We start from the raw sequence: 27,843 nt of genomic DNA, 5'->3' as shown, positions 1-27,843 counted from the left end.
TTTTTGTTTTTTTACCCTTTCCCCTCTCACCTGCTCCTCTTCCCTGGCGGATGTGCTGCATCAGCCAAGCTTTCCAAATTTGCTAAGTTTTTGTGCATTTGCCTTAACCAGTGTTTTATATTTGGGTCTGTTACTCCTCATTTCAATTATGATTATTATGCCTTTGCATAAAGGAAGCTGTAGGCCAAAAGCCTTGTTTTCATGTTGACCCTCTGTCAATTCTGACATGCCTGTCTTACTCGGGTTTACTCAGGAAAAGGCAGTTTCTTAAAAGTTCATATGTCCACTGGGACTCAAGGATGAACTGAAGATTTTGGATGTCAAAGGTCAAGGTAACTGTCACTGTGAATAAACACAGTATCTCTGGAACATCTCAAGAGAATTTCTTCAAATTTCCCAAAAACGTTCACAGGGACTTTTGGTCATCAAAGGTAAAGGTCACTGCAGCAGGCTTGCATTGTGGAGTCATGCAACAGCAATGTGGCATTTCTATTTTTAGCTATGGTTGTAAATGAGAAGAGTGATTGCAGAGTCATTATCTTTGTATATTCACATTACTCACAGAATTAATGACCCTAACCCTAATACAATGCAAATATTTGCTTGACGTTATGCCAAAACACTTAAAGGAGTTAAAGTTTCCTGTTTCTGGGGCTACGCACTTAGTGCACTCCTCTATTAAAGTGGTAATTGAGCTACTGCTGTTCTTTGTTTTCTTCATGATGTGCTTGGACTTTAACCATCAGGACAATCTCATCTTTCCTGTACATAAGCAACTATGGGCTAACCAACTAATTCTCCTGCAAACATCTTGAATCAGAAACCACTGGGGTGAGAACTTTGTGAACATAATCTTGACAAATGTAGGATATTATATAGGTTTGTATACTGTGCCACTTGCTCCTCTGAAGAGTTGGTGGTTTCCATTGTTACTGCTATCCCTTAATCTTACACTAATCCTTTAGTTTGAATTAAATCTATTTTACTTTAATACCAATGTAAATATTAATCATAGATGGGCAGAGAGACCCCAAGCAAAACAAACATTTGAAACACAGGAATTTAGGTGCACTTTCTCAGTGATTAAAATGGACCAGAAACCTTAAGGTTTTTGTAGATTCTACATTATCCTCTTGCTTTCAAAGAACATTATTCAGAAGCAAAGTTGACAACCATAATTTTCTACAGCAATGACTTTTGGGTAAAATATGCAGCCTTAAAAGGCACACAGTTAAGGCATTGCAAACACTTAATCCGTTCCACAGTTCAAGCCTTTGATTGCTCTCTGTAAAAAGCGAGAAGCAGAAACAGCTCTCCTAAAAGTGCTGGAGGACTCTGAAGTCTTTCAAATGGTGGGTCAAATGAGACTGTCATTTGATCAGGATGGTCAAACCAGGGTAGCAATCAACCCTGATCTTTTAGTAGTTATGAGACAAAGCCAAAAAGAGGCTGGATGAAAAGACCCATGGTTCCCAGGACGCACACTGTCACAAACACCCAAAGAAAGATTCTATCAATCACCATGGCGACATACTTCCAGTCATCCTCCACCTGTGAGCAGGGACAAATAGGGACAGAAGAAGAAAGAAGGATCAAGGGGAAGAGGAGCATATTGAACGGAAAACAGAATGGGTTGGGGGTGAGGTGAGGGTTACACAGTGAGGATGGAAAGAGGGAAGACAAAGGAAAAAAAGAGAAAAGCATTAACCATTTGTTGGAGGCCAACAGAAAATTGATACATAATTGAAAGGATAAAAATTACTGTGATAATGACATTCAAACCACATTATCAAATGAAGTGAAGGTGTTTTGACAAAGCTGATTGAGCCACAGGCTTTGCATAACAAAGGCTCCTTCTCCCCTTTGGGAGATTTCACCACTGTACTGACAGCAAGAGAAAGGAGGGCTCCTCAAATCTAATATTATTTGGTTCTTAATGACGCTATTGTCATGAACCACAGAATCAGAGGCGTGCTTTGCATAAATACATTATGCATGCATCTTTTTTTTTGGTTTGTTTTTTTGGGGTGTTTTTGCTTTCCATAAAAATATGCAGCTGCAGTCTGTAAAGTTTGGAAATACTGGAATATTGTATGTCCTATGAGGCTTGATGTGGAAGTTTTGTCAATTATTATATTTCCTAAAATGGTAAGACTCAAGATTTTCAGTTACGAGACAGTGCAATGTGAATACTATAGTCACATTTGAGTAACAGTAGAGGTTGTCATCATAACAATTCAGAGTTACAGCTAGGGTTTCAGCAGATCATTCAATTGTAGTCTTATTTTTGTTGTTTCGCAATTTTTTTTATTAGTTGTAAAAAAGTTCCTTGGTTCATTGTCTCTATGGTAATGATGATGATTTATGATAATGATGATAATGATTAAGGACATGGAAACACCGAACTTTTGCTCTTTTACTTGATCAAAACCTGCTGTACCAGGAGCAAATGGCTGTATAAATACACCATAAATTGATATCAACATAAAAGTAGAAACTGAGTCCAGTGTTCAGATTAGTCCAAAGGCTGAAGTTTATTTTGCATCGTGTGTCATTTGGACTTCAGGATTTGTAATATTTTATGACTGGCCCACTTTAAAAACAACAAAATAATCCATCACTGTACAAGAAAATTTCAAGCGTGATGTGCCAAAGTTGATCCATAAATGTGCCTATAAACTAGCATGTTCACATCAGTTCACAAATGTGCAAAATTCAAAAATTCACTCAATTTTTCAAGTTGAGCTAGAAGATTGTGTGAAGCTGGTTGCAAAGAGTTTGATATTTTGCATCTACAGATGTGTTAACCTTTACAAATATTCATTTATAAATTATTTGAGTGAGGTGAAGCAAGGATTCATTTCATGTTTAGGGTGAACACTTTATGGTTCATTTAAACCTGGACTGACCAAGAGAAAAAGGACAACATACCTCTTTGGCCTTGTTTCGACTCCGCATGTTCTCAGCAATGTACTTGACGCTCTCAATGGCCTGTTTAATCTCTGGTGACACTACAGAAAAGGCCACCACTGTATTGATGCTTTGCGCGCTCAGCTGACGTGTCATCTTCGCCGTGTCTGTAGTCTCAGGGGTTTCCTTCCCATGCTGGCATGGACATGGGCATTTTTTACCAGTGCAGCCCTCCAAGGAGGATAGCTTACTGTCCCCAAACTCCAGACAGTTAAGAGAGCCTCCTCCAACCTGCTGGGGAGTAAAGGCAGATTCTAGGAAACAGGTTTCTGATTCATGTTGATTATATGTAAATAAATTTGAAACATCTGGTATACAGTACTGGGATCTTTTTCGTGCAATGCAAACATGCACAATGTGTAAAATCACAATTGACGTCATAGAGAAAATAGTGTATTGAATTCATGAAGATATTTTTGCACTGATCTATGATAAAAAGAGGGTTCACTGACAAAAAGTGCGTATCTGGTGAGAGCAGAATGACACTAAAAAACAATGAAGGGGAGTCACGTTAAAAGTTATACATCCCCAAAAATTGCATTTTGCCCTTCAGATACTACAGTAAAACAGGCCTCTTGAGCTCACTAAAATGTTTTTCACTTCATATCACATCAGCCATGTATATTTAACTTGAAGCTTATGGGGGCTGACAGCCAACGACAACTACAGCTACATCAACTACATCAAAGTATTAGTGTATTACTGATTTGTATATCTGATAAAGGTGTGGATTGTACCAGTTGATAAGCTTGAGAGTTTGTACACTGAAATTTGTAAGCAGTTTCTCTGTGGTTAGCCATGCTCCTTTAGCTTAGCTTCAGGCTGAATATACAGGGCTAGCTCTTTCTGACTTCTGTGGGGACAAAGAAGTCACACACAGGGAAAAAAAAGTATTTTTGAGCCCAGGACACCCAGTTGTGCGTGTGAGTGAGTGCTTGAAAAGGCAAAGCACTCTTTTTGATGATGTATAGATCGATTTAATATTAGCATCTAATTCCTTATGAAATATAATTCAACATCCTTTACACTACTGCTCATTTATTTTGCACTGAAAGAAGTCTTAGAAACTAGCTGAAAGCGATATCAACTACAATATAGATCTCAATGTTCTCCTGGTTTCACATAACACTGTTTCAAAAACCACAAACACAGCAGTTTTATCAGCTGCATTGATGTCAGCCTTGTTTCCACATTCCTGTTGCATCAAATTCTTGGTCCTCGTCACCAGGTATCCTATCATGCTCTGTGCACCAACTTGCTTGTCACATAAAGAATTTTGTCAGCAGTCCATTCACATACAGCAAGGCTGCAGAACGATTGTGAAGAATAGCTGCAGCAACTGAATCACTCAGACAAGAATTGAACTGTGTGGGTGAAAATCACCCGATGTTAGTGTTCTAGTGTTAAGGCTTATCCCTAGTGCATTTCCCCAAACATTTTACATACCTGAAACTTACCTAAAATGTTAGATGATACATTTTCTTGTCTCTTACTTTAACAAGTTAGACAATGCAGAAATCAGCCAACAGCTGTTCAATGAGTTTCATTGACAAAACAATGCCAAATCAGATTATTGCTGAAGACGTGTCACAATTTTGATCAGCACTGCCTTGTTACATAGCATTTGACCAGCATAGCATCACCGTGTCAGACAAAGAAAAAGGCACCACACTGGCTCTCTTTGAGAACGTCACAAGAATTGCACCTGTCAGTTTTTTTATTCAGGAACAAAATAGTGTGGATGACATTCATTTTGTTCACCCTAAAATTATTAGCTTAACTGAATACTCAAGTATTCATTAAAGTTTATTGTCATTTTTACTCTAGGAAATCTAATTTTTTTTCATTCTTATTTAGCCAGAGGTAGTTTGCAGAAATCAATATCGTTTTTTACAGGAGCATACATTCAAAATGTAGTTTTGTTACATAAAATCTATTTTATTATCCATCCATTGTCTTTCGCTTATTCGTGTTAAGGGTTCCGGGGGGGGGGGGGGGGGCTGGAGCCTCGCCCAGCGGCTACGGGCAAGAGGCGGGTACACCCTGGACAGGTTGCCAGTCCATCGCAGGGCCAACACACATAGACAGACAACCATTCACACTCACATTCATACCTACGGTCAATTTAGAGTATCAATCAGCCTTGTCCCCAATTGCATGTCTTTGGACTGTGGGAGGAAGCTGGAGTACCAGAGAGAACCCACACAGGAACAGGGAGAACATGGAGACTCCACACAGAAAGATCCCGTGCCCGAGCCAGGACTTGAACCCGGAACTTTCTTGCTGTGAGGCCACAGTGCTGACCACTGCACCTCCGTGCAGCCCTATTTTAATATATTACAGCAAATTATATATATATATATATATATATATATATATATATATATATATATATATATATATATGTGTGTGTGTGTGTGTGTGTGTATATACATATATATATGTATATATATATATATATATGTGTGTGTGTGTGTGTGTATACATATATATATGTATATATATATATATATATATATATGTGTGTGTGTGTGTGTATACATATATATGTATATATATATATATATATATATGTGTGTGTGTGTGTGTGTGTGTATACATATATATGTATATATATATATATATGTGTGTGTGTGTATATATATATATGTATATATATGTGTGTGTATATATATATATATGTATATATATGTGTGTGTATATATATGTATATATATATGTGTGTGTATATATATGTATATATATGTGTATATATGTATATATATGTGTATATATGAATGTGTGTATATATGTATGTATGTATATATGTATGTATGTATATATGTATGTGTATATATGTGTGTGTATATATATATATATGTGTGTATATATATATATATATGTGTGTGTGAGTGTGAGAATGTCCTCTGTAAAATGTACAAAAAATTCTAGACAACTTTCAAGAACATCTCATTCAACATTTTCATCAGTGCTGATTAGAGGACTAGAGTTTGTTGTGGAATAGGAATCCTTACCTGCATTAAGCTGTTCTTCCTCTTCTTCCCTCCTCCGCCTCCTCCTCCCCCTCCAGCTCCTCCTGCTTCCCCACTGCTGTCCACCCCCCCAGCCCTGCTGTCCTCATCAATCGGTCTCCGCATCAACATAATCCTCGGCAACACTTTGAGAAACACAGCGCGCACCCAACTTGGCATGGTGTGGGTCATCGGTGTGCGGTAGTGTACATTCAGCACGAAGACGGTGATGACAATGCTGAGTGTGACGAAGATCATGGTGAAGAGCAGGTACTCTCCAATCAGCGGGATGACCAGAGATGTGGAAGGGATGGTCTCGGTGATAACAAGCAGGAACACAGTGAGGGAGAGCAGGACGGAGATACAGAGCGTGACCTTCTCTCCACAGTCGGACGGGAGATAGAAAACCAGCACTGTGAGGAAAGAGATGAGGAGGCAGGGGATGATGAGGTTGATGGTGTAGAAGAGTGGCAAGCGACGGATATAGAAAGAGTACGTGATGTCTGGGTAGATCTCTTCGCAGCAGTTGTACTTGATATCGTGCTTGTATCCTGGAGCGTCTATAATTTCCCACTCGCCACTCTCCCAGAAGTCTTTCAGGTTCACCTAGGTGACGGATAAACATTCAAGTCATTTAATGACTTCACACTAGAAAAATATTCAAGGTCAACTTACTTACTTCATCCCTGTTGAGGTTTCTTTTTGTATCAGTGATGTAAGAAAGTATAAATCAGTTTGGATTTTATACTTCCAGAACGTGTTGCTGTGAGAAGATGCTGATCACAATTTGTACTTGCTAAGCACTTCTGGATGGATGCAAACTGCATTTTCGTTGCTCTGTCCTTGTGACATGTGCAATGAGAATAAAGTTTAATCTATTCTATTCTAGTCTATTCTATCACATCAGTTTATGCTTCAATAAGAAAATACTACAACATGTAACCCAGTTCGGCAGGACTGGAGAGCAGTATCATAAATTTTACTGAGAGATCATAGTTGTGCCACGGGTCAGTGGTCAAGTGTTTCTCATTGTCTTCTTCTTGTTCAAAATGAATCAGCAAGAAGAGACATAAACTCATGTTGCTGCTGTATGTCAGCATTTTACCTTCAAATTATAACAATAAAGCTTTCTAGCTAATTCAAGGTGCTGCAACTGGCAGATGGAACTCACCAGAACATCTGAATGCAACTGTTTTCCACCACGGTGATGATGAGGCTTTACAGTTGGCAAATAAAGGCTATAATATCGTGAATTATGGCCGTACAGCAGTTATGCATGGCTCAGTGATGATTGTACATTTGAACAACAAATATTACTATGGGATCACTACAGAGAATTGAGTTTAGCATTTATACTGAATTCACATTATAGACAAACCTGTGAAAAATTGGAACCCTGACCATAACATGTATACATTCCAGTCATATTTTAGGTTTTGATCTGGTCTTGTTTATCTGAATTTCTGTTTTTACTGGGTTTGATGTCTACATTTATTTTAGATGCCTGAATCAAGGAAAACTTCAGTTACTTTGCATTGCACAATTTACAAAAGAGGGATTAAAGTCAGAGTAGAAGTGGTCAGTATCCTGACTTTCAGACCAAGCTTACAAAAATCCCTGGAAATCCTTTATATCCCCCATGCATTATAATAATAGCGTATTAGTCTCACCCAGCTCCCTGAATGACCACCTCTCAAACTCCACATACCCAGGTAGTGTTAATAGATATATATAGGAATTGATAAAAAGATTTTTTTGTTAAATGTCTCCAATCTCTTTGTGTAACCCTTACACTATCTAGCACTGAAAGTCAATTTAACATCAGAAAGATGCTCAAATCAGAGATAAAATTTGAACTATATGAACTCAAAAATTTGGAATTGAGATAAATGTCAACGTCAGTTCTACTTTAAATGGACAGTATTAAATATTAAAAAATAAAAAATAAAAAAAACAAATAAAAATAAATGTTGTTCTGATATTGTCCAGCAAAACAATTTGCCTTAATGCATGCAGCCCCGACTCAGATGAGTGCAAATCGTGTTTTATTGTAATTAGGGAAGAAAAAAGATACTTCAAAGACATGGCAGACATAAACAGAGTCACAAACACTGACCTTAGACCCAATAAGTACCAGGTCAATCTTGGCTTTGTCATAAGTCCAAGAGCCGAACTTCATAGAGCAATTCTGATAGTCGAAGGGGAAGTAGGTGATGTCCATAGGGCAGGAGGATTTGAAAATGGCTGGAGGAACCCAGGTAATGGTACCATCAAACTTCAGCAGAGCCTTGGTCTTATCCTCCACCAGGAAATCCCCAACAGCACTATTAATGAGGTGTGTGTGTGTGTGTGTGTGTGTGTGTGTGTGTGTGTGTGTGTGTACAGTATGTGTGTATAATCAAGCAGTATTCCCATGGCAAAGAGAGTATGAGGAGATATGATACAAGCATAAGTGGGTTACAAGATGACAGAAATGTCAAATATTGAGGAAAGTCGAGGGAGAAATGGAGGTGAAGAACAAGAGAGAGGGGGGAGATAATAGGTGAGATCATAGAGGAAGGCGCAAAACCATTACGATTAAGACACGGGACCATGAAGCCGGATTACATCTTTCTGTGAATGTATAAAATGTACTTTGATTAATAATATGATTCACCACAGAAACAAACAATGCATCTTTTACTATGAGAATTGAAATTAATCAACCAAAGCATATCACACAGGTTTAGGTTTGCTTATAATAAAAGCAGAGCAAAGTAATGTTTTATTGAATCTGTATGAGATGTCTTAATAATTGTAACTGTAATTTTATTATTGTACATTATATACAAATTATTATTTGTTGAATGGTACTGCTTTGTCCTGTAAGCTTTTTTAATATTTCATCTATTTTTGCAGCCGCATGACCTTTTGTGACTTATGCATTCATTTATATTTAGCTTGAAGCTAATGATGATTGATGGTTAATAACAACAAAACTGTTGATTATCATCTATTTATAAACTCTCTAGTCCATTATCTGTTTGAAACCACATTTTCTTTATACAACCATATGTTTAGTAATGCACAAATACTTTGATATGAGCTTTGTCAGCCTATTGATGAGTGCTTAAAACACAAAATACTCTTTTTGAGTGAAATATTGCTTTAAGGGGAACCTGCAGCATCATTGTTGTGGCGTCAAACTCAAAACGTGTCCATGTTTGAATCGGGTGACTATGTGTTGGCAGAACAACTAGTCGCCAAACTAATTTATACAGTTATACACACCATAAAGCAATTATATCTATTTGAAGTTGGATTTCTTGTGACATGGCTAGTTGAATGGAATATTTAATTTCTTTATGCTCTGTTTTGTTCTTCACAAACTCTTAAAACAAATGTCTGGCTCATTCGGAGCTTATCACTGCAGGTTGAAAAATCAACAAACATTTTTTTCTCAGTCTCAGTCTATCTTTCACAGTGTTTGTAATGCTGGTAATTAAGCGAATGATAATGAAAATGGTGATAGTCTCACTTGTTGTAGAGCACAATGTCGGGTCTCCATATCTTGTTTGAAGGAACTCTAATGAACTCAATTCCGTCAAAGTCAGCTGGGACCCATCGCAACTTGTAATCATTCCAAATCTGAAAAAGAGGAAGAGAAAAGCCCTCTGAGCATATAAAGAGGGAGACATTGTGCACCACAGACAGCATTAGTCACTGGAGACATCCCCCTTGGTGGGAATATTTTGAATAACATATTTATACTGGAGGCAAACCTTCCTTTGATGTTTTACAGTAGAGCTAAATAAAGATATTTTAGCCAAAAAAATCAAATGTTTACAGACTAAAACATTCTCTGAGAATTAGGGTGCTTTTGTTGGTTTCATCGATGAAAAGGGAGTAGAATTGTATTTTTTGATGCAATTCATCCTAGGAATACAGACAGCATGGCAGTTCAGTAAGTAAATAATTGCTACAATAGTCACATCTGTGATTGAGGAGGGGATTATATGACTAAATAACTCCCTGATAGAAAGAGAGGATGAGTGCATCCACTTATTATTCCATCAACATACCTGCAGGTAACATTTCATGAGCCATGGATCCATTAGTCTTGGCTATTTGATGTCATACAAGATGAATTCATTCATTAGCAAATTAATACCCAGTTATGACCCGGGAGCTGTTTAATTAACCACTTCATGCTATACTGGCTTTTCCATTTATCATTCATCTTCTACTTACATCATAAATGGCTAGAGATGAAATTCATGGTAGGATGAGCTGTAATTGTTTACAAAATACCAGCCATTCCACTCTTACTCTTGCTGGTTAATTATGTCTATTAAAATCCGCTGGTATATTTCACGTATTTATATTTGTTTCATGTAGCGTACAGTAACACAGCTAAAGAGAGGAGTCCTAGGAGAGACGGGATAGGCCTTTCCCCCCCCCCCCCCCAAACAACCTCTTATTTTGTAGTTCTGCAAGCTTGTCTTATATTCACCAGAAATGTCTATATCTTAGCTGTATGTCTATTTTGTCTAAGTATGGAAAGCAACAACCAAAAAAAACCAAAAAACAGAATCATATTCATTGTGTGATTAAAGCAGTGGTGGGAAACATTGTTTTGCCCATTTTTTTACTTAGATTAGGTAAATGAATGGCCACACATCAGACAATTGAATATAAATATCACTTTCTTTGCTCCGTTTGGCAAGATCGTGCAACGGCATGTTACTAAATTCAGTTGACAATTCTTGGATGGCTGACTGCTTTATTCAAATATTTTTACTTGGAAATTCATATGGAAGTCAATCTACATGTTTTCGATTATTTTTCCGATGAAGACAAGTTTGTGGTGCAGGTCGCATAGATGGCTGAAAAATGTCAAATTCTGCATTCCTTGAACTCCATGATACTCTGGTAAATCAAACATTTTGCCTTTGAAGCAGCACTTGTGACATAGTGAAAGGCTTGTCATTCAACAATATAGTGCTGCATTTTATTGATTTTGTCAATTAATGCTTTTTAATTTGAGGTTGTCTCAGGCAAGATTGAGATGGGTTGCTGGCCAGTTCCAGCCATATTTATCCAATTCCTGTTTTATAAACTTGGCCAATAAATCTGATTAAGATGCCTTGCTCTAATGTGTGTCGTTCCATAGTAATCATTCCATTCTGAACATATACGTTTTTAAATTAGCATATGCCCTCCATCCATCCATCTATCCATCCATCCATCCATTTTCTACTGCTTATCCTGTTAAGGGTCACAGGGGGTGGAGCCTATCCCAGCAGCCTTTGGGCGAGAGGTGGGGTTCACTCTGGACTGGTCAGTCCATCGCAGGGCCAACACATATAGACAGACAACCATTCACACTCACAGCCACGCCTACGGTCAATTTAGAGTATCAATCAGCCTCGTCCCCAATTTGCAAGTCTTTGGACTGTGGGAGGAAGCGGAGAGAACCCACACAGGCACAAGGAGAACATGCAAACTCCACACAGAAAGACCCTGTGCTTGAGCCCGGAACCTTCTTGCTGGGAGGCGACAGTACAAACCACTGTACTGCCATGCTGCCCTAGGATATGCCCTCTTAAATTCTTAATTTTTTGCTTTTTTCCCCCCAGTCTACATTCCAGGAATTCAATCCTAAAGAGATAGAAAGCAATGAAAAAACAAACAAACAAAAATATTTTCAGGGGTTAAAGCAAGACATCATTCTCATATTGTATTGAGTTGTATACAATGATTTAGTTCACCTTTTCAAAAGAATATCTCATATCCCTTACATAAAAGCAGACAGTAGAGAAACTCTGTTCACTGGCACAGAAGGCATCCCCTGCAGAGTTGTTGCGCAACAGATGCAATCCATTTATTAAGGGTGGCTTCCACTGTAAACCCACAGGCTACCATCCAGTGTTTATCAGCAACTGTGCTGTTGACTTCTCATTAGTGAGGCCTCGTGCTAAATAAACAGCTCAGTCTTTACAAACAGCCTATACAGACATTTCAGAACATCTTAAATGGAGAGCTCAGAGATCATAGCATCATGTTATCTCTCATTCAATCATATCAGCATCCAGCAGCTGCGTGGTCGTGTAGGGCAATTAGAAACCAATTTGAATCACGGTTCTGTCTTACGTATCGCATGTTTTCATCTAGAACAGAAAAGGCAACACTCTGGAGGACTGAGACAAGGCTGCCTGAGGTCAGGAGTTCAGCGTGTGGGCCTAAAGATCTGCTGAGAGGCAACGTGGGACCATGACCACCACGGTGACATGAAGCTAACATTGATCACCAGCTGATCACATTCGAGGGCCAATCTGAAGTCCTACTTCTCTTTTATTCCAGTTTAAGTTATTAAGCTTGTGTCAGTGATGTATGATGTTCACTCGGACCAGTGTGTGTGTGTGTGTTTGTGTGAACTTACATGCCTGAGCCATAAATTTGTTTCCATGATCTGATTCACCTCATCCTGCAGAGACGGAGAAATCAGAGAATTTGTTAGACAGCAGGAAGATTTGTGTGAGAGAAACCTCATTCAAAGTGTGCTCAGTATCAAGTGTTCAAAGAAGAAAGAAAAGATACCTGAGATATACCATGACTGCATCTTGTCGGCTAAGCTCAACAGTCAACTTTGATCAGAGCTTTGAGATATAATGTTCTGGTTTGGTCTGGGTTTCTGGGGTTGTTGCTCTGAATTCTGTTCATTATGGAAGCAGCAGTTTAATGGCTGACATTTATGTAATTGTTCTCATATCTCTCTAGAAAAAAACTCCCTACATGTCAATTCAATACAATTCTATTTCACAAATATCAAAGACCCCTAAAGTCTGACCTCCCAAAACAACATACACAAATCAACACAAAAAGAGCAAAAAGAAGTTCAAATTTTTTCCTTGGACTGTTGTCATCTGAACACATTCTGCTGACCTATTGTTTGGTGGGAACTACCTGCTATATCATTAAATTTCCATAAACTGCTATGGAATAGATAAACCTTATTCCCAGACTCCACATCCAGTTCCAGTCTGCAGAGTGTAGAACAAACATTGCTGTCAACAACAGCACATGTTTTGTTCCCTGTCTCTGACCCCGATTCAGTTTCCATTCTCAGCATTCAACATGAACCCCAAAGCAGCTTCACCCACATGAATGAAACCGCAAACAAGTGGAACAACACAGACAACGCACAGTGACACATTCAGACAGCGTGCCGATGTGCACTTCCTCCAATCCACCTTGCCGAACAGGCAGATACAGTATAGCTATGTATCAGTCAAGTCTGATAAATCCCCCTCCAGCCATTTTTCTCTTAATCTGATGATTTCCATTTTGAGCTGAAAACCACTGGGGGGATTGTGTTGCACCCCTCTGACACCCGTGTTAGTCTTAACATTGCAAAAGCAAGACAGCAGAGTATAACAACACTGTGACATTTTCAGGATCCATGAAATTGAACAGACTAAATAAAAAAGGCTGCATTTACTTTCTGCTCTCACTTTTGTTCCACGGCTTCTCGATGTTTCACAGTTCACATGTAGCCTATACTGCTGTGAAACGGCCTTACATGACTCATTACTTATTCATCACTAATGAATGTTTAAAATTTCTTAATAAGCATCTAATCTTCGAAGCCCCCATTTGCCAGACTCAACAGATTTTCATCCATTTAGGTAACTTTTATTATATTTGACAAGACAAATAGTATCGGGTGGGTACATAATTTACATCAATTTGGATGTTTATTAATCATTTACTGGCTACCCTAACAATTCCTGGCTCCTCACTGGCCACCCCATAAATAAAACACTCCTTCCGCCACTGTCTCTCTAAATAGGAGTTATTACTGAGCAGTTCTTATACTGTTTCCTGCAATCCCTTTTTGGTTTGTTTAAAGCTTTTGTTTTCTTGGTTGGTGTACTTAGGCAGTTGACAAAAAGATTTGGGAGTTTGACTTGTAAGGGGCGGAATTTTTTTTTTCCATTTAGTTTTATAAGTAGTATTAGTAGTTTTTGCCAATTCCTCCGGGTTAGCATGCAGTATAGGCACTCTGTCTGTAGCTACGTAGCCCCATATCTTTCCATCAGAACCAACCTTGACTTTTTCAGCTATTTTTACCTCAGTAGCTCTGCTGTAGGACCAGACAACACAGGCTAGACTTCCCCCTCTATATGCATAAATGAGTCTTAGTCACCTATGAATCTGTCACCATTTCATCAGTTGTGCTTCCTCAGACCACTTTTAGTATGTAACCTCTGTATACTGGGACAACCCAACAAGTCTGAACAGGTTGTGTAGTCGCTCACGCCCTATGCCACTTGTCACTGCATGATTACTATATGTGTGTTTTCTATTTTTATTGACTAAATATTAGTATTCATAATTTATATTACCAAAAGACAAGCAAAACTGCATGAAAAGACATTGTAACACTGTGGGTGTTTCACTTACCACTTTGACAAGCTGTGAGATGGAGACTTCAAATTCCACTGTGACAGGGTCTGAGACATTCTCCACTGGTCGGATGAACTGGTTGTATCTCCTGAACAGCTTCCTGAACAGCCGGTCCTCTGCCTTGGATGAGAAGCAGTCTGACAACATGAAAAGGGAGGAAGAAACTAAAACTGTGATCGTCTGCAAACATGCTAAAGGAAGGCTCATCCACCTCGAACCACATCCAATTGTCATCCACATTCCCCCAAGTCATGTTTATCAAATCATGCCATGTTGGGGAAAAAAGACCTCCCCCAACTCCCATGAAATTTTTTGGATTAAAACTTTTTGATATTTGATGCATCATCTGTTAAAAATCTCTTTTGATCCTCTGCTCAGATCTTCAGAGTGAAAACTACTTTCAACAAATTTTTGATTTGGGCTTTGGGATGTAACATCAAATTAGTGGTCTGGTTTAAATGAGGCTATCATGGCAATGACTCCTGCTCAGTAAGGAAGCAGACAGCAGCTCTGTCCATTCTGGTTTGATGTTTCATATTCTTTTTTTTTTTCTGAGCTTAGAATCAGATTCTATCACCGCTCTTAGAAAAGATATGAAAAAGGGAGGAAAAGAACTCATCTTTATATTCAGGCTATATATGTTCCTCACTGATCTGTCACCTGGTCATGAGACCTGAATCACATGTAAGCTTGTGCCTCTATCTATTTCAACTAAATGCAGTTATCCCCAACACCCTTGTCATTACATCTTGATTCCAAGATTTATTGGGCTAGTACCTTCTGTCTCTATACTCCACTACAAAGGTTCTCTAGTCAGGGCTGTTTTTCCCTGTTTCAACTCAATATTGAACTAAGAAGACAAACCTAAACTCATTCATCCAAAACTTCACTTCGATTTTAAAAAGCTAGTACCTGGGAATATTTTGGTAGCTGTTAACTCAGACGTCTCTTCCCTTATTAATGTCAGTGCAGCTTCTCCACCCTGCTGTTCACAGCATGCTGTCACATCCCTAACATAGCTATATTGGTTTCTAGTCTGCATTTTTGACATGCTTTGATTTACTTGTTCCTGTACGACAACAAATATAGATTCACTTTTTTTAATGATTCAAGAACATGGAAACAGGGGGGTTAGTCATACAGAGTCATGATTTCCAAACTAGGTTTATGTCAGGCAGGTTATCCAAAAACAAAAATCTGTGGCACCTGTCTGACACACATTATATGCCTGACCTAATTATCTACTGTTGGTTTGTGAGGCTGAATGAAGAGCAAAAAACTGCGAATAACATTGCCACAACAACATATTCTTGATGTTTTTTACTTTTTTGTTCGATTGATTTCATTAAACATGAACATACAGGCATTACAAGTCTACATATTAAAAAAAACACTATAACTAAATCTTTAAGGTTATGGACAAGCGTGTCTTATTCTAATGAATCATGGTTTGTATAGATTGGTAGAGTTGGCAGCTGTTAGGGTATAATTTACCATGTGCTGCCTCCTTGCCGACTCTAGAACTGGCAGCTTCCAGACCCCCCCCCCCCCCGCCACTTGCTTGATCAAAACAAATTACAAAACAAGTGACTTTTTCCAGTCTTTGGGAGAATGTTTGTGTTGACATGAATACATTCTCATGACAAAGTTATGTGAAAGCACGTTAGACCGCTCATTAGTTTATGTCCTTAACAACCCCCACCCCCCAATTTAGTAGCGTGTTGGTCCCAGTAATCCTAAACTTTTTGACATCATGAGAGTTTGAAAGTGAGATTATTCAACTGTGAAATTCAAAGCAGCTGTTGGTTCACTTCTGCTCTATATTTCTAGATTTTTTTCTTATTATCAACTGTAATAATCAAATTGTGACATAACATAAAAAAACAAAAAAAAAACAATTTGTAGCTCTTAACATATATGTATGGTATTTTTTTTACTCACTTTTTGTCCCTCTCTGACGATGTTAATGCTATTTCCACTGTATAACATCAATAACATGCAAATAACTTATCATACATGATGGTTGTTGACATCATCTTGCAACTTCTAGTGGAGAGGTACAATGTTCTTAATTTATCTTGACATAATGACATGCTCAGCATCAATGGGCTACCTCTGATCAATTTTCCTATATGGCAGAACGTTAGACCTCTTATTCAGAAAACAACGAGAAAATAAGTGCTCTCAGCCAGGCAGCGCATTTTACCACTAGGATTTTTGTTCAGCTATGCATGATTGTTTTGTGTTTAAGAAATCCATCCATCGTCCATCGTCATCTTCCACTTATTCCTACACATTAAGGGTCGCGGGGGGCTGGAGCCTATTCCAGCGTCAACGGGCGAGAGGCGGGGTACACCCTGGACAGGTCGCCAGTCCATCGCAGGGCCAACATAGAGAGACGAACAACCATTCACACTCACATTCACATTCATACCTACAGTCAATTTAGAGTATTCAATCAGCCTAGTCCCCAGTTGCATGTTTTTGGACTATGGGAGGAAGCCGGAGTACCCGGAGAGAACCCACGCAGACACGGGGAGAACATGCAAACTCCACACAGAAAGATCCCGTGCCCGAGCCGGGACTCGAACCCGGAACCTTCTTGCTGTGAGGCCACAGTGCTAACCACTGCACCACCGTGCAGCCCCTGTTCAAGAAATCCCTTATTTATAAATACATTCACTTCACATTATCATAATTTCAAAGAAAGGAGTAGAATTTTACGTGCTGAAAGGGTTTTTCATGTCAGGCCTCTGACTAGCAATGATGCCCTTCCCCACAGTTTCACAAAATCCTAGAAGAAACCCTGAAATGATAACCCCTCTTCCAGACTTTCCAAATGTTGATCCAATTATGATATTATTCATTTTCCATCGGTTATCAATCCCAAAAATTATATCCACAGTTTCACAGCCACTTCTGTCACGAAGATGTCCTTTTGGTAACAGTGCATTATAGACGCCACTGTAATTACACAGTTCAGCAACGATGTAAAATTAAATAAACTGCACTCTTCCTTCATCCAGCTCTAACTACACATCCGTGAATTTATTACACTGTAGCCTGGAAGCAGAATATAATATTTTAGCATAGATTACAGATCACATCTGAGGTTTGACGTTATGTTTGATGAAACTCATCGGTCTGGGAATCCTGCATATAGTTCTGGATGGTAATGATTCCATTTTGATGATGTGATCAGCATAAGTGACACTAAAATCCTATTCTTTAAAGAAAAGCCTGTTTTGACGGTCAGATTTCTTCTTCATTATTCATTTAATTTGTCTAAAAGTCTTTTTGGCCACTTGGGATTATCATAGGAAACTGTGAGGACATAACTTACTTTCCCATTCATTTGGAGAAATGTTTCTCTTCATCAGGATGATTGTGGGTCTGTGTATCTATTCCACTTTCTTTAATTGCTCTTGACCCACTCCTGAAGTGAATTAGTTCTTTAGTTGCTAAATGCTCCACAATCCTCCGCCGTTAACAGGTGCTTACTGTGTCTGTTTGTTGTTTGGTGCTGAGCGTTCTGGGAATTTTAAACTGTTCAAAATGCTCCAATGTTGTCCAGATATAAGCCAGGCATTGTTGGTTGTGTAAGACCATGACGTATTCGAAGGGAACCATATCAAGGAGATGAGTGGAACGTTCCCCACACAGGATGCTGCCTCAAAGCCAGCTGAGTCATGATGGTTATCACTACCGATGTTTGTGAAGTTAATCACCCACTCCTCCTCCATCAAGACCCCCCCTTGCTCTCTGAGTTGTCACGCTGAAACTCCGCCTGTTGTCCATTACTCTCTATTAATATCTACATCAATATCATGTTCCCATCTGCAGGGCAGCTATCAAAGATGCTGGAGGGTAGGAGGTGAAAAAGACAAGCAAGAAAAACATCTACACTTAACACATGCAGGAAATGGGATGACAAGAGAAGAAGAACTTCCTCAAAGACACCAGCAGGTATTGCTCTCCCTTTCTGTCACCTGACCTTTTTTTTTTTTTTTTTTTTAATAGTTTTCCTCAGTCACCTAAATCAGTCAGATTGATTTTTGGACTGATGAGAGAATATCTTTTAATTAAAATTAAGCAGCACTGACCCTATCACATAAAGATCCCTTCCACTATAAGGCAAGATACAGCCCTCTTCATGCAGAGAACAATGATTCCAGAAACAGCCGGTGTTGAACTTCTGATGACAGTTCTCTGGAGAAATAAAAAGACTCCAAGACATGGCAGAGGAGAGAGGAAGCAGAGACAGACTGGAGGTAAAGCCTTCTTAGGATGTCACTCGGCAGATTATGGGAATCCAGACTTTATAGCCTTCTGTTCGGTGGCTGCCTAGCATGTGCCAGTATTACAGGGAACTGAGTTTAAAGGCAACAAGGTGCTCTATATGTGATCTATGTTTAGCTGAAAAAAAAAGATTTCAATATGCTGACAGCAGTATATTTAGACAAGCAGAATAGAAGACAAGAAATGAAGGACTGTCATGGTGCTAAATGTGTAATTACAAAGGCAGAGCTGCTCTCTGTCGCTGATTAAACTCTCTTTGATCAAAACAGGGTCCTATGTTCACACACTGATGCACACATTCGACAGGGTCAGATGCATTTCAAGTTGAGAATCATAAAAGATCCAATTATGACAGGAAATGAGTTACAGGTTTGCTTGCTTTCATCTGAATTTAGCACCCCTCCCCAATCCCACCTCCATGTAGCTGATTATTCGTCAACCAATCTAAAGCACTAGTGTTGATTGGCAGTTTTGGTTATGCTAAGATTACCATATTATGGTGACAAAATGTTAAAGAGGAAACAAATGATTTACATAAAAAGACAATATGGTTTCATTCAGTGGTTTTACAGGCAAATTTACAGTAGAACAATATTTGTGACTGAGTTAGGTCATTTACGTGTACTACTGTGATTGCTTGATCCCAATATGAACGGGTAAGAGTTTATTCACAAAGGGTGTCATGGGCATTCCCCTTACAGCAGGTTGTAATCAATCAATTCTTTTGTCTAATCTTTTGGATGACATACCAAACAAGTTAGCAAGTAAAGGCTGCAGAGAAACAAGTCAACTCAACAACTTGAGACAGGATTACCAGGGTAAATGCTACAATAGAATCTGTAGAATGTGCACAACATCAAGCTAATGTTTGGCTGACCGAAGCGTATACATGCTGGAGAAAAATTATTCCCAGCTGTAAGGTGTGTGAGTTGGACTTTGAAAAGGACGATTTCAGTTTGACTAAGAGAGAATGAGTTTAAATACCGGCAAAAATTTCATGATTTTTTTCACAAAAGGACTATGATGATTTTCAAATCAAACATGGACTCTTAATTAAATAAGAATGTTAATTCACTTAAATTTGTAAAGGGAAATGTGAAACACACAGTTAGAAACAGGTTCCCTGGCCACAGAGGTTCAACTTTGAAATAATGAAATCAATTCTTGGCTAAAAAAAAACGTTGAATGGCTACTGAGGAGTCTTTGCAGTCAGTACATGAACAAATGTCGCATACAGACTCCAAAGTGTACCACCTATGAGTTCTCAGAAAGTATTAAAACCTGTTTCACAACCTCAGATGAGCAAGTGTTGCTAACACTTTTAACAAATTATAGGAGGATAAGTATGAACACGTGAGCAGAAGCAACCAGCTCCTGATCAGTGTCACTACAACTGTAAGTCATATGTTGAATGGATAAAAAATTCAGTCTCACACCTTTAAAGCTTAATTTAACTGAAGGAGTCCAATTTTTCTTCAACTCACAAAGATGTGTTTTCTGTCCTGCATGACTTCTTAGTAACTCCAGACTTCAGGAAATGCCAGAAAGCTACTATTTGCTTGATGCGAAGTGAGATCTACTCCCAGCAGTAAAAAGTTGCCCAAAAAAATCAGTTTAGAAACTGTCAAATGCATAATCTGAAGTACATTTTAGCCAGTTTTGCTGTTCCTAATACTCAGTCTCTGTTAGCTTAAAGCTAGACATACATGGCTGGTATTAGAGATGGAAAGTAACTCAGTACAAGTACTTTATGACTTTACAGGGAGCTAAGCCAGAAGGCGAGGCTCTCGATTTACCGGTCAATCTACGTTCCAACCCTCACCTGTGGTCATGAGCTCTGGGTAATGACCGAAAGAACGAGATCACGAATACAAGCGGCCGAAATGAGTTTCCTCCACAGGGTGGCTGGGCTCTCCCTTAGAGATAGGGTGAGAAGCTCAGTCATTCGGGAGGGGCTCAGAGTAGAGCCGCTGCTCCTCCATGTCGAGAGGAGTCAGTTGAGGTGGTTTGGGTATCTGGTGAGGATGCCTCCTGGACGACTCCCTCGGGAGGTGTTCCAGGCATGCCCAACCGGGAGGAGGCCCCCGAGGCCGACCCAGGACACGCTGGAGGGATTATATCTCTATCTATAGGCCCTCTCGGCCTGGGAACGCCTCGGGATTCCCCCGGAAGAGCTGGTGGAAGTGGCTGGGGAGAGGACAGTCTGGGCTTCCTTGCTGAGGCTGCTGCCTGGACCCACCGGATAAAGCGAAGACGACTTTTGACAAAAACATTTTGAAAGAAAAAAATAAGAGAACTTATGAGAGTTTGTTTCAGGGGGCAGATAACAAAGTTGGTAATGCACAAAAAAGTATGGGGGAAGAAGGCGAAGACATCAAAGATGAAGAAAAGAAGTGCAGAGTTGAGTCAGAGACACTCAACCATGACAAGAACTGTGAAGCAGGACCCAAATGCATCAAGTGGAACACTAATAGTCTTTATTCAAACAGATTCGGGGGGGGGGGGGCTGAGTCTCAGGCGTAGGTCGGTACCATGAAATCCAAAGATATTATAGTGGCAGGGACACTGGACAGATGGGAAAGGGATCGCGCTGGGCCAGCAGGCAGGGAGGAAGACAGGCAGGCAGGCAGGGAAGAACAAAACAGGCAGGTCAAGCAGGATTAAAGAACGCAGGTTTCTGGAGTGCGAGAAGCATGAGATAACGTGATGATCTGGCGGAGAACAGGGGGAAGGGCTGTGGCATAAGTACACTTTCAGTGGGATCTGCTGCAGGTGTGCTCATTAGTGGAATGGAAAACAGTGGAGTGAAGCGTGGCTTGACAGACCACTGATGTTCGTGGCACATTAGTAGAGAACTGATGTGAGAGGGGGAGAAAAAGACTTAATACATTTTAGTATATAGTTGTGGGGGCTGTGCTTCTTCATTGTTAGCAAAGTAATAAGTAAATAATTAAGTACCAAATCTGTACTTCTACTTCAATAATGAATTTGTGTACTTTTGCCAGCACTGGTGAGCATTTTCTGACTTCTGAAGCCAAAAAGAGTCATGCAGGTGGTAACCTGAGTCACTGAAAGCAAAATTGCAATTTTTGGCTGTTATGTAAAAACGGCAAAGATTTTCATTTCTTGCCACACACTTACTGAAATATCTTTTACTGTATATTTACTGTGTGTGTGGGTTGAGCTTGGATTTTTGCTATAACTTAAATTAAAGAACAGAATTACAAAAAATAAGCCTGTTTAATATGAAAGATAAAGGACTGACCAGAAAAAGAGCTTGTGAATAGTTAAAGGCAGCAGCACTTAATGCACTAAAATGCATTGGATGAATTATTCCACACCATGTGCAGAATCTGTCAAAACTCACTGAGATAGCAAGTTTCTTCAAACATGGATCCCTTGAGATATTTAATGCAGCCATGACATGAGGGTTAGAGGTCAATTTACAGGAGCTGAAAAAAAATGGGTGCTATTCAGGATGGTGAGACAGAGTGTGAGGAAGAGTAAGAGTGGTGGAGTAGAGGATGAAGAGCAGACAGTGTGATGGGAGAGAGTGTTTTAAGTGTTGTCTGGGAGGATACTGTAAAGAGAGCCTTTTAGCCTTCATTCTCCCCTGAGCATGCAAATGCTTTCAAATGATAGACAAAGAGAGAGAGAGAGGAAGTGAAAAGGGTGAATGAGGAAGTGTATTTTTAATTTTTTCATATTTATGTAAGATAGTGTAAGATAGCTACTGTGCGAAGGAGTATTTTTTTTCTTCAAATTGACACCTTCTTAAAATAATTGCCCAAGTCATTATTGGACGATTTTTTGTTTTTGTTTTTGCTTAAATCAACTCCTTATGATGTTTTGTTTCCATTTCTTTGTGTTTTCTGAAAAACCTGAAAAAAATGACGAAGGTGATTATTTTAAGAAGCCGACGAAATGCTTTGCTGCTACTTTGTTTTACTTTGATGAACTCTGAAGAGTAGATGTTTTAACAACAGCTACATCGTGTCAATCCCTGCTGATTCATTTTTTTCTCTTCTTTCAAAGTCCAAGACAGGGACATACCATTTTTTTTTAGATACAAGTACTCCAGCTTCCTCCCACAGTCCAAAGACATCAAGAGGGGACTAGGCTGATTGGACACTCTGAATTGACCGTAGGTGTGGCTGTGAGTGTGAATGGTTGTCTGTCTCTATGTGTTGGCTGACCTGTCCACAATAATGCAGTATAATCATAATTATACAGTATATATATATATATATATATATATATATATATATATATATATATATATGTATATATGTATATATATATATATATATATATATATATATGATCATCAATGCAGTGGTTAGCACTGTGGCCTCACAGCAAGAAGGTTCCGGGTTCGAGTCCCGGCTCGGGCACGGGATCTTTCTGTGTGGAGTTTGCATGTTCTCCCCGTGTCTGCGTGGGTTCTCTCCGGGTACCCCGGCTTCCTCCCACAGTCCAAAAACATGCAATTGGGGACTAGGCTGATTGAATACTCTAAATTGACCGTAGGTATGAATGTGAGTGTGAATGGTTGTTAGTCTCTCTATGTTGGCCCTGCGATGGACTGGCGACCTGTCCAGGGTGAACCCCGCCTCTCGCCCGTTGACGCTGGAATAGGCTCCAGCCCCCCCGCGACCCTTAATGTGTAGGAATAAGCGGAAGATGACGATGGATGGATGGATGGATATATATATATGTGTGTATGTATGTATATATATACATATATACATATATGTATATATACACATATATACATATATATATATGTATGTATATATGTATGTATATATATGTGTGTATATATATGTGTGTATATATATATATGTGTGTGTATATATATATATATATATATATATATATATATATAAATAGACAGTCAGTGTATGCAGAAAACTAAAGAACTTTTCTACATTTTCAAAATATGCAGATAAATTGCATGTATTCCCTCTGAAGGCACACTCCTCCCAAAATATATTATGCAAATGGCTCATTCAACCTTTCCAAACCACTGTCTTCTTATTTATCATCAAAATTTGTATTTTGTCCTAATTAAGGGAAAATGACACCCGCCTATGATCATTTTCTTCTCTATGAAGTTACCTGTTTAACTTGGGCCAGTTTAATGCAGATTTGACAAAGTATATTTGATATTCCTTTGAGGTTTGTAAAAAAAGATCTAGAGTGGAAGATGATAAATACACTGTTGGACTGCAACTAAAGACGAGTGTCATCACTGAGTAACCTGCTGATCAGCTTCAAAATGCATCACTTAGTCTTTAAATATCAACAAAATAGAGAAAAAAATACAGTTTTCCAGAACCCAAAGAGACAAATTGTGTCTTGTAAATACATTAGTGCAAAACCCAAAGCTTTTTTCTGTCATCAATTACAAACAACAACAACAACAAAAAAACAAATGTGGGAAATCCCAATATTGAATATTCTGCAACTTTCAAATGTTTGACATTTTTGTTTGGAAAAAGGCTGAAACAATCAATCTGAAATGCTGACAATCTAAGCAATCAATTATCAAAATAGATGCTGGTTTATTTTCTTTAAAGAAACAAATTACTTAATCAAGTACAATACTAAATGTTTTGGAAATGAGTAAATTGTGAAATCTAATGGACAAGTGGAGTGTTCATGAAACAGAAAATAACACCACTAAAGCACACGGTGGTTTTTTTCCCCATTTATGATTCAGTGGCTGTTAAGACACGCCCCCTTGGCACTGTGATACAATCACACACACACACACAAACACACACACACATCCAACTGCAGCACATTTCAAACCAGCAGAAACTAAATATATGTATACATATATGTTTATGTGCATACATACGTTTATTACATTTGCATGTCAGGTTTTTATACAGTTAAACCAATTATGATATCCAGCCAGCAGTTTGCAGTGTTATCAGTGTAATGCTGCATTATCAAGACCCTACTGTTGTATGACAATCCTGAAATCTCTCTGCTACACATTTGCCATCAAAGTTTAACAGAATTAAGTCTAAAGATCTCAAAGGGACAAAAAAGCAAGTATTGTAGTTGGACAATAAATGTGATCAGTAATGAACTGCAAGCTATAAATCTGTTCCCAGGTCTGTAAGCGTGATTAATTCAGTGGACTGAAATTTAAAAAGTTACTGTGTAACTCAAAAAAAGGATATAAAATGCAATACATCTTAGCGCATCTTACAAATGTAACACTGAAGAAGAAGAACAAGAATCACTACCATTTCCATTTCAGCGACATATGTCATTTTACATTGGCACACATTTTTGGTACAGGTCATGATATTTGGAACAACCTCCTACTCATTTTAAATATGAGTAAGATCAATAAAAATAGGCTTCCACTGTGATACATTGTTGGAAAAATGTAATTATCAAATGTGGCAACATTTTTCTGACAAATCTCCCAACATTAAGCCAGAGATCTCAAACTCCCAGCCCTTTGCACAACATCAAAATAAAGTGAAATCTGTCCAACACGTATTATTATCATATTATTATTTTTAGTATCATTGGCATTATTTTGATTATTACTATGTATTTATAATTCTCTACTTCAGAGAAAATCAAATAATAGATAGAAAAGATCACTTCAGGAGGCAAATGAGTCATTATTAAGAACTGTTCATCAACTTGTGGATAAATGTGAGTAGATATAGTCAGGGAAAAAAAACATTTTAGAAGATAATCTTATCTTTCATTCTTAGTCCTGTTGAAAACAAACCCATATTTTCAGTGGGCTTCTTTGTTGAGGTTCCCTCCTTGTAACAAGTCTGAGACTCTTTAATCAGAGGAATGTTTTGACTGCACAAAACAGGACTTTTTCTTGTCACGTTAGTCTCTGGTTGTATGTTTTTGTAAATGAATGCAAAGTTTGAGTTGATTGTGTTGTAGATGTGGGATTTTAGTACAAAGGACTTGTTTTTTTACGTAGGTGAATTGAAATGTTGGTGGCGTGAAATTAGTTCTGTGAGCTCTGATCTACAAGTGTAGATATGTAAGTAGTTATGGATTGGGAATTTACACAAACGGTCCACTCTGGATGTGGCTTAAGAACTTGTGCATATGCTCTGACATTTGACACACAAATACAAACTGGACCTTCCTCCACACTCACACACATCTGCATAGAAAGTCAATTGTAAAAGGTGTCAGTGACATTAGCAAAGCCAACCTTAGCGAGTTCATCCAGTAACCTCAGCTATTCCTCCATCTTTAGAGGTGTTTGGTCAAATGGGCAATATTCATAATATTGAGATTCTAATTAACAGCTGTTTGACAGACATTTTAAAATGTTTTTTTCTCTGATTCAATGAGCAGAGAGAAATATTGTGTGTTTAGATGTGGGGCACACACACGCACACACACACACACACACACACACACTCACTCACCTCCCTGACAAGAGGGTCATGCATGAATGAAGAATGTGTGTAGAGGCTGATTAACCATAAACGAGCCTATCTGCCACCTTGCATAAATCAGATAGCATAATATGTATGCCCTTGCAGCAAAATGTTTATGTTAACGCTTTGAAATGTCGCAGTATAATTACCGTGTCTGCATCTGCTCCACAGAGAAGCTCCGGGTCAAGTCCAGGCTCTCATCCTCAGTTCTGGTCACTTATGAAGTTGCTGAATGCATTTCAATAATCCTAAATCCTTCCCTCCTTTTACACTCTCATCCAATCTGATTTGGTCATTTTCAAATTGCTCTTTTTTTTTTTAGAAAGTACACACATTCCCTACACTAATCTCAGCCATCATCACAAAGATCATTTGGCCCCTCGGACCATCTGAAGGGGGGAGGATCATTTAAAAAGTCTTTGAAATTGTAGGAATATTGAATTTGTTCCATAACAACTTTAATAAGGTCAGACTTGCTTAAAGACAGGCACTGCTACAAGAAGACTTTTTATCTAAAGTCTGCAGATGGCCAAGCCGAACCTCATATCTACCCCCTGAACAAAACAATGTCGGTACAGGCCCCCAAACCGCCTCTCAAACTCTCAGCAGCTGTAAACACATCCTGTAAACACATTCTAATCTGTTTTGGTTTCCTGAAATCACGACTAGCGCTTCAAAAAACAAAATTTGCATTCATCAAAATTCATCTGCCTTTTCTGTATACTTATGCATGTCATTTTGTTGGCCTAGTTAAAACCCCAAAACGGGAGCCTTACGTCGCGATCGTCTTGAGAGGAAAACACAAGACGAACATTTGAATAAAGTTTAAAAGGCGGTAATGTTTAGCCCGTTTGAAATTACTTTGCGGATTTCAGCACAATGGAATTGAATAGGAAGGACAAACTAACAACTCCATTGACTAAGTACTTCTTTGACTTTTGCGCCCTGGACAGAAAAGCTCACAGCATCTCTTTTAAACCAAAGACTCCTCACATATATCTGGAGGCTACAAACTACAGGCCACCCTGGATCAATCGGACTTACCTTGCATCACCAAACCAACAAGAAGCAGCAGCAAAGTCCATCTCGCCGCCGGCTCCATCTCGCCCCTGCGTCGTCTGGGGAGGTTCGTCACTTTTTCTGGAGGAACACTGGGTTTAATCAGCTGAAGGGGCAAACTACCAGAGACAAAAAAAACGTCTGTCCCTCAATGCCTTCTCTCTTGCTCTGTCAGCGCGTTCCTTCCTGATCTGATCCGAACTTGACTGTGTTCGTCCCTCCCCTATGAGCGTAAAGCTCCCCTCTGGCGCATCCGAGCGGACTCCACGCACAGGGAGGGAAAGCCTCCCTAACATTTGCTCTGCAGGATAATGGGCGTGATTTGACAGGAAGGAAGAGCTTTCAGTGAATTTACCCCAAAAATCCAGGCTAAAGCAAAAGTTGTCCCCCAATCACAACTTGAAGATTTTGTAAATGAGATGTTTTCGCTACGTGGCCATCCGGCAACCGACGGGTCGCTGGTTTGATCCTCTTTCCCCCCGGTGACCATGTCGAATTGTTGTCGAGCAAGATACCGAACCCCTAAAAGCTCCTGAGAGCCCTGCTATGGAGATGGACCTGCGACCCGTCCGGGGTTTACCCCGCCTCTCGCCCAATGACAGCAGGGA

At 39.1% G+C, this 27,843-nt stretch overlaps 1 protein-coding gene across 1 annotated transcript; it reads right to left on the bottom strand.

Annotated features, from left to right (window-relative positions):
• chrna6 (cholinergic receptor, nicotinic, alpha 6) lies at positions 1–27,843 on the bottom strand. Its single transcript, XM_086210658.1, has 8 exons — positions 27,221–27,843; positions 14,427–14,566; positions 12,403–12,447; positions 9,499–9,608; positions 8,098–8,305; positions 5,985–6,587; positions 2,932–3,204; positions 1–1,551 (listed from the first exon to the last, which is right to left on the bottom strand). Exons 1-8 carry the CDS (start codon positions 27,276–27,278, stop codon positions 1,426–1,428), a joined length of 1,563 nt encoding a protein of 520 aa, XP_086066784.1. The 5' UTR covers positions 27,279–27,843; the 3' UTR covers positions 1–1,425.

Source organism: Aulostomus chinensis, chromosome 8 (genome assembly GCF_037954235.1).
Source record: "Aulostomus chinensis isolate RoL2024-O1b breed Wild chromosome 8, RoL_Achi_v1.0, whole genome shotgun sequence".
In the NCBI taxonomy this organism is placed as follows: Eukaryota; Metazoa; Chordata; class Actinopteri; order Syngnathiformes; family Aulostomidae; genus Aulostomus; species Aulostomus chinensis.
Note: the sequence above shows the minus strand (reverse complement) of the source record. Positions and strands in the feature narration are given on the sequence as shown.